At 35.4% G+C, this 8349-nt stretch overlaps 1 protein-coding gene across 1 annotated transcript; it reads left to right on the forward strand.

The window, feature by feature from the left end:
* Positions 1 to 2867: 2867 nt before the first annotated feature.
* LOC117681289 (uncharacterized) lies at positions 2868 to 7981 on the forward strand. The gene is made up of 7 exons (XM_034445037.2): positions 2868 to 3473; positions 3662 to 3844; positions 4159 to 4328; positions 4467 to 4577; positions 4908 to 5043; positions 7278 to 7478; positions 7700 to 7981. The coding sequence occupies exons 1-7, from the start codon at positions 2936 to 2938 to the stop codon at positions 7945 to 7947; spliced, it is 1587 nt and encodes a 528-aa protein (XP_034300928.2). The 5' UTR covers positions 2868 to 2935; the 3' UTR covers positions 7948 to 7981.
* Positions 7982 to 8349: the final 368 nt, after the last annotated feature.

Here is an 8349-nt window from a genome sequence, read left to right on the forward strand (position 1 = left end):
CTCGACAAAAAATTGATCATTTTCTCGCAGTAGTTAATCAATAGTTTCTATCATATTGATCTCGTCACTTCCATCCAATCCGTATATTTTGGCGGTCTTTTAAATTCACAAAAGTTTTTCACTTAACTATATCTAATATTGCGTATTGTTTTCTTTTCCCTCTCCCCCCCCCCTTTTTCCGTTGCATTACAATAATATTGATAATCCCCATGGTAAGTTTTTACAAAATAATGTAATATTGCATTGCCCTAATAAAACAAGGGACAGTTCAATCGACCTGGGTTTTTAAATCAATAAAATGTCTGGGTGACAAAGAACAATTCATCCATAATTAAGCCTCTCCGCAGCGATCCATAGCCATGGTCCCGGACCGCTGATCCAATTAGCTACATCCTGTTTACCTGGGTTTGTGGAAGTTTCACCAACTACCTGAAGTTATGATTAGGTGGAATGTACTAACAGAGGTATGTTAATTACTGTAGCTTTTCATTTTGCTTTAGTTTGGAATGTAGGATTTTCACTTATGACAAGATGGAATGTATTAGCAAATGTATTTTGCTGTAGCTTTTCATTTGGCGTTAGTTATAGGATTGTAAGATTTTCACCTATTAACTGTACGACTATGTACTAGCAGAGGTGCGTGATTTTACTTGTAGGTTTTTCTACTTTTCATTTTACGTTTGTTAGAAACGTATGCATGATTTATTCATTTAATGATACATATATTAGTCTGTAACTGGCATTGCAATACACCATCACTTCTACAATAAGATCAATGATATTACTCGATTTTCAATCATCTACACAATTATGAATTAATGTATCTTTGTCAAATAAAAAAAAAATCGAAATAATAATGTACATAGTATATTAGATTTATCGAAATTTTCTTTTCCATCCTCAAAACTTGAAGGCATAACGCTGTTCAAAAGTCGATATAAATAGTTAATCAGTTATGTATAATAACAAGCAAATAATTAAACTATCTTATCACTGGATACTATTAAAGTTTTTATTTTCTATAGAGTTTTTCTATATACACGTGCGTACTTGTCTTCACGTCATACAGTTTATTATGTTAGTTGAAAATCTTTTTGGTCGAACATCTGATGCAATCCTATATAATGCAAGTTTTAAAGTACGTATATGTGTTTAAAAGTCAGTGTGTAGTGTAATGTATAAAAAATATGACGTATCAGGAATCTGTTTCAAAAAGTAGACATTTTTATAGAGCCCTTAAAACAACAGACAAAGTTAACACAACCCAGACACTCCAGGGCGGTACTCTAGGGGCTGCTACTGTATTTTTGTACGAATTCAAGTTTCAGGAACTATTTAGATGAAATAAACAGTGATACGGCCGGTGCTCATACTCTATAGATAATCTAGCGTAGAAATCAATCTAATTAAAATTAGATGTTAGATCCGCATTTTTGCGCAGCAAAGATTTTTCTAAATTTTACATACAAAAAATTAAATTAACAAGGAGTTGCCTCCCCCATGTAAAAAAAATTGAATTGAAAATAATGAAATAAACAATTGAATTGAAGTTAAAAGTATACTTGGTCCCCCCCCCCCCCCCCTTAAATCGCCTTGAGTAAATGCATCGGCAAACAAAGTTTTTACTGCATGCAGTCAAAAAAGTGTTTACTTATTTCCTTTTTACTTTCAGAAAGTATGTCGAAAGAAATAAAAGCATCATTTAAATGAACACCACAACTATCACTGTCCCTGACACCAGGGACATATTCGAGAAGTACCCGGACATTTTGGTATTCCTAGTAGTCGGCTGCTCTATTCTGGGTGTCATACTTGTTGCTGTGTGCGTGTATCGGTGTGCGTTGGACTACAAATCAGGGAACATACGAACTCGGCGAGTACTTCCCAGAAACATCACAAACACTGTTATATGGGGAGTGCAGAACTATCAATCGAAACGGTTTGAGCAGTTACGCAACAACTACAGCCGCAAAGACGATTCCGTTTAGATGCATTATTTCAGCTTTCTGTTTAGAGAAATATACAGTGTATCAATTTAAGTGAATTTAAGTGAAGATTTCAGAAGAACTTGCGAAAACAGGGTTGAATGATGAAGCTGTGGAAACACAAGAAGCCGCAAGGTAGTGAATTAACCTCCGGTTGTTGGTTAATTGACGTGGTAGGAGAACGAATAACTAAATAATTGAGATTGGTGCACTGGAGAGCGAACGACCATGATTATATAAAACATTGATTTGTATATGTTTTGTTCAGGCTATACTCAGGAAAAAATAAATTGCTTTATGTTTGTTGAAAACCATAAAACGTGGTTAATTAAAGGTGAATGAAGTGGATTTTCATCAACAGATGACTGTTTTCTTGTTTATGGATGGTTCATATTTTTTTGTAAAAAAAAATCGAAGTGCAGGGATTATGATTCATGTCCGTATACGGCTGGTGAATTCGTGCGTATATTTTGAAGTGGAAATTTGGAATTGTATTTCCATTGATATAATTTGTTATTGATGACTATTTTGTATATTTAATTTGCATTTGTACATGTAATTTGAGGAATACATGTAATTTAAAATGTCTACGAAATACACAAGAAGATATGACGTATATACTTTTGACGATGTATATTATAGAGTTTCTGTAAAATATATCATAAATATTGTTTTAACATTTCTTGGAGTTGTAAATATAAACACAAGGTAGACTTTTAAAAAGTTGATCTTGAGGTTAAGAGCACAAAATTAATAGAGTATATTATGGAGATGAATTATGAATAAAGGCGTTCTATCAAAACAATCATGGTGTGACTTATTCATTCTATAAAGAATTGGGACATTTTCCCGAAGAAATATAGCACATAACACATATACCGCATAGATAAGAGAAGTTCTTGTCGTATATAGATAGTATATAGAGAGACTGCTGGCGATAAGCAATCGGAATGTGGCTACTACAAATTGTTGGGAATATTTTGTTTTGCATTGGTTTTGTAAATTCCCAATTTCAACCAGGATGCAGTTTTTCAAACGGACAATGTATTTACAACGTCAAGCTTGGACAGTCGCAGTTATGTGACGCAATAGGTAGTTCTGACCATTCAACAGCCTCGACACATTCTAGCTCTGGTGGGTGTTCATGTGACGACATTCACAAGGTTGGAAGTGACGTGACGTCACTGCAGACGACAGTGGCTGATCTCCAGAATGCTGTAGATAAACTGTACGGAGAAATGAACATATCCAAGTCCGAATTAACCAACACACAGGATTTACTTCATGCTGAACAGCAGCATGCTGCACAATTGCTGGTAACTCTAAATAGCAAGGAGAAAATATTGAACCAGACCAAAGACGAATTGGCAAACGTTTTGATGACGGCAAAGGGTGAGCTGGATAATCTTCGACAACAGTTGATCAATGCCTCCAGACAACTCTCGGCGTGTCAGGGCAATGCTGGTCTCCCCACAACAGCCCCTGCAGGTAAACTCATAAATCCACATATAATTCGTTAATGTAATAAAACGCATTGTAAAAAAATGTATCGCATTATACTCGGATTGATTGAAAAACGCAAAAATAATAATAATAATAAAGTTTTGATACGCGTGATACACATCAGTAAATTTTATGACTGGTTTTTTTCTACATTATTTTTTACTCTTTTAAAGTATACTCTGCGTTTTCGACTTTTTATTGCGGATTCGAGAACTACGAAGGGTCCATGTGCAATTTTCAAGCGGAAACTGGCTCTGGCTACACTTCGAGTTCCGGTTATATTTGGTTACGTCAGAGTGGACGACCATCTAGTCAAACTGGACCCAACATGGACCATACGTACGAAACATCATCAGGTATACTTTAAACAAAGGTTTTCTTATAAGCAGTGATGTTCAGTTTAACAGGATCGTGGAATTAAGTACTATAGCTATGTTTAACAGTCAAGCGAGACGTTTTAAGCGACTTTGATATATTTCAGTGTCGGACAGACATTGCTCAAGATTTGTCCTATTTTAGATCTGTGTCTATTTGTCAACATGTTTTGGTGTTAGATAGCTATATCATACTAAAAGTCTACAGTTTTGTTAAAGTGGCTCTAATAACTTTGATTTAAAACAACCGTTTAGCCTTTGAATAATAGTGGGTTTGATTTGTAACTTGTTTGAAGGCCACTACATGACCATCAATGCTGACTACATCGCCCAGCATACTTCTAGCAGCAGTTCACACACGATGCGTCTCGTGTCCCCGACCTTTGAACCTGCACCAAACTACTGCATACGTTTCTGGTATAATACGCACGGTGTTGACGTACAACCACTGAAAGTTTACGCAAAGGTCACTTTACCACTATACTCAATTTTTTCTCTTTTCGTCGTGTTAACTCTCATCTCAATCTTTACATCAAAATAGATAAATATTTCATTTTTGTTGGTCGACAGAATATTCAAAATTATGATTTACCTGCACATGTAGATTAACAATGGTCTAGGAAACCCAATCAAACTGATTCAGCCGGTGAACAGCGTGGAATGGAAGTTTGGAGAGGTTGAAATAAATTCCGAATACACGGCTCATAAATTCCAGGTATCGTCCAAGTACCCATTGATTAGTTTCTTCCAAGAACGTAGGACGACGGATTTTTAATAAGCTTTAATTAAACAGATAAAGCTGTTAATTATAAGTAATTAGGATTCATCACTCTGCACAAACAAAAAGAATTAATAGTTTGCTTTTCTAAAAGAGATTTATCAAAGAATAAACTGGTATACTCCGAGGGACAGAATTTGACGTAACTCTTTTTCACCTATTTGTAAATTTATGAATTGTTCCTCTTATCTAAGAGAGAGTCACTGCCAGTGTACCCTAAATGTAGGGTTTTCGAATGGTTTTTCTGTGTCACGTGTTGTGTTGTAGGTAGTGTTTGAGGGTAGCACTGACGCTCACTACTCGTATACGTACCACTCTGGTAGTAGCAGCACCAAGACGTACAAGCATAGATACGGCAACGTCGCCATCGATGATGTCTATGTGTATAATACAACCTGTAAAGGTAGGATGTCTATGTGTATAACACAACTTGTAAAGGTAGGATGTCTATGTCTATTTGATATAACACAAGTTGTAAAGGTAGGATGTCTATGTCTATTATAACACAAGTTGTAAAGGTAGGATGTATAAGTCTATTATAACACAAGTTGTAAAGGTAGGATGTCTATATCTATTACATATATAACACAACTTGTAAAGGTAGTATGTCTATTATAACACAACTTGTAAAGGTAGGATGTCTATGTCTATTATAACACAACTTGTAAAGGTAGGATGTCTCTGTCTATTTTAACACAACTTGTAAAGGTAGGATATCTATGTCTATTATAACATAACTTGTAAAGGTAGGATGTCTGTAATGTGTAATATGTTTTACGGTGCTACCGTTCTGGCGAGCGCAGCAAGAATTACACACACCTTGCATCATTGTCAACTTATAGTTTTATTGAGGTATCAACGAACGTCAAAGAATTTTTGAGAGAGTATTGCTCTACAATAAGTATGCCAAAGGTACTAATTTTAATGGTTATGATACATACAGCGCAACCCCCTTCCCAGAGAGAGAGAGAGAGAGAGAGAGAGAGAGAGAGAGAGAGAGAGAGAGAGAGAGAGAGAGAGAGAGAGAGAGAGAGCGGTTCCTGTTTGTTGGTGTGTAATTTCCCACTTTTAAATGGTCTGACTATATGCATATATATGACTATATATGTAGATATTCTACATAATTTTTTTAACTGTTTATTTTATTTTTTCATTTTATTCCTTTTTATTTAGTTCAAAATGTCCTATTATTTATTTCCTCCCTACTCATATACTTACCTGCCTACTGTACATGCATGCACAATTAGCTAGCTTAAAAATGGAGTAAAGTATGGCTCTTGCTAGTATATATACATAAAATCTCTATATTAAAAAAAATTAAAAACAAATCATATGTCAATGAGGCAGGTATCGCAATCTATACTGAAATAATTTAATTCTGGTCGTAACGCGGCATTTGATTGGATAGAAAAATTAAGTTAATTAAGAAATGAACTCAATGTCTACCCAAGTTATACTCGTATAACCTGGGTTGGGGCAATTTACGCTTTATAATCCGCGAAGCGGATTATAAAAAAGCGTAAATTGCCCCAGCCCAGGTTATACGAGTATAACTTGGGTAGATATTGAGTTCATTCCTTATAATTTAATTTTCTGGAATTTGCTGTACAAATTGAGTCCGTTTTACTTTTAAAAATGATATAAATCTGTTCAAAATTCAAACGTAACGTCAAGTGAATTAGTACGTTGGTGCATTGTGACGTGTCTTGTGACGTGCAAACCAGGTTATACAAATTTAACTAAATTTTTCTATCCAATCAAATGCCGCGTTACAACCATAATTAAATTATATTTGTATAACCTGGTTTGCACGTCACAAGACACGTCACAATGCACCAACGTACTAATTCACTTGACGTTACGTTTGAATTTTGAACAGATTTATATCATTTTTAAAAGTAAAACGGACTCAATTTGTACAGCAAATTCCAGAAAATTAAATTATAAGGAATGAACTCATTCGCTTCGCGGATTATAAAGCGTAAATTGCCCCAACCCAGGTTATACGAGTATAACTTGGGTAGACATTGAGTTCATTTCTTAAATAGCCAGTACACTCATTACAGATGTTTGATCCACCTCTAAATTTATCGCGGGAAATATGGCGCGAGTGCACTGTGACGTCATCGATGACTTTGTTCGTCTTTGTTTACGTTTCTCGACTCAATACGGAGTTATGGAAGCATATAACAAATCGTTTGAGTCTCGCCAAAGCATATGCGGTACTCAAAACGTGTCTTCAAACTTTAAGTTACCGTAAATTACGAGTTAAAAGTCGGCCACTTTTGGCATAGCACCACGGGTGAAAACATTAGAGAGCATTATGGGACGTAGACAAAAAAAATTGTTTGATGAACTGTAGGTTTAGCTCGTTCTTTTTCCCGCGCACACTGGTTCTTAGAGCTCGCTGAGCTCGCTATAATGCATCCTGTAAAGGTTGGTGAACTATGTATATAACACAACTTGTAAACTTAAGGTTAGATATCTATGTGTAAAGATAGGATGTCTATGCATGTATGTAATACAACCTGGAAAGGTAGGATGTCTATATGTAAAGATAGAATGTCTATGCGTATATAATAATGTCAAATAATTACTTACCAAGCAATAATCAATAAAGTTTCTCTATGTTCAAAGACATACCAGTTTGCCCATTGAATTCGTACAAGAATGTAAACACGGACAACACGACATCGTGCTACACGTTTCACACCTCACCGATGTCTTGGTATGACGCCATTAACGAATGTAAGAAGCAGTCTTATAACGGTCATCTCGCCTCGATATCAGATCAGCAGGAACACGATTATTTGGTTAATCTCATCATGTCCGACATAGGTAATTTTCCTTATTTTTATTTTCAACATTGCTATGATAATTACCACGCACAATTTCTGTTAGAGCATAGTCTCGTTACACCATCCACTCGACCGTTTTCGTAAATTTCCACCAAGCTGATTGCTTGTCGGAAATTTAATTACGGAAACGTCCTTGCGCCTGATTGATAGAGACTTAATTAAAGGAGCTTGAAAACATATATCCGTTACATTTCATTGCAGGATTAATGACGACTGGCCAGAACGGATTTTACATTTCTGGAAATGACGAAAATTCGGAAAATCATTTTGTATGGACAAACGGAGGCTCTCCCACTTCCATATCCTATTCCAACTGGTATCCCGGGCAACCAAACAATGTTGGTAGCAACCAAGATTGTGTCCTGATGCAGTACCCTGATGCAGGCTACCAATGGGGAGATGTGGCCTGCACAGAGAAACATCCGTTCATTTGTGAAAGCAGATACTAAATGCATGTGCAATAAAGTTGTGAATGATATTCAAGTTGTCTTTTTTCTTTAAACTCAGATCAAAAAGAAAACCTGCTTTAAATATTCACTGAATTGTTTTATTTGGGACAACAATCAATAGGTTAATATTTAATAATTATTCATATGACGATAATGAGAGTCTATTTTTACATGACTTAATCAACAAATTAGAAATGAAAAGTTCCTGTAGCTGTTATCCAAAATAAACATTGAAAGATTCTCAGCAAAATTTTCACAAGAATACGTACATTATTGCCTTTTTTTAATTTAACACTGATGATGATTTAATGCAACCTTGTGACCATGTTCTTGAAAGTAACTTTAATATCCATCTTAAGACATGTCCTAGGATATGTCTAAAGACATATTTTATGACCACTC

Source organism: Magallana gigas, chromosome 2, assembly GCF_963853765.1.
Source record: "Magallana gigas chromosome 2, xbMagGiga1.1, whole genome shotgun sequence".
Taxonomy (NCBI): domain Eukaryota; kingdom Metazoa; phylum Mollusca; class Bivalvia; order Ostreida; family Ostreidae; genus Magallana; species Magallana gigas.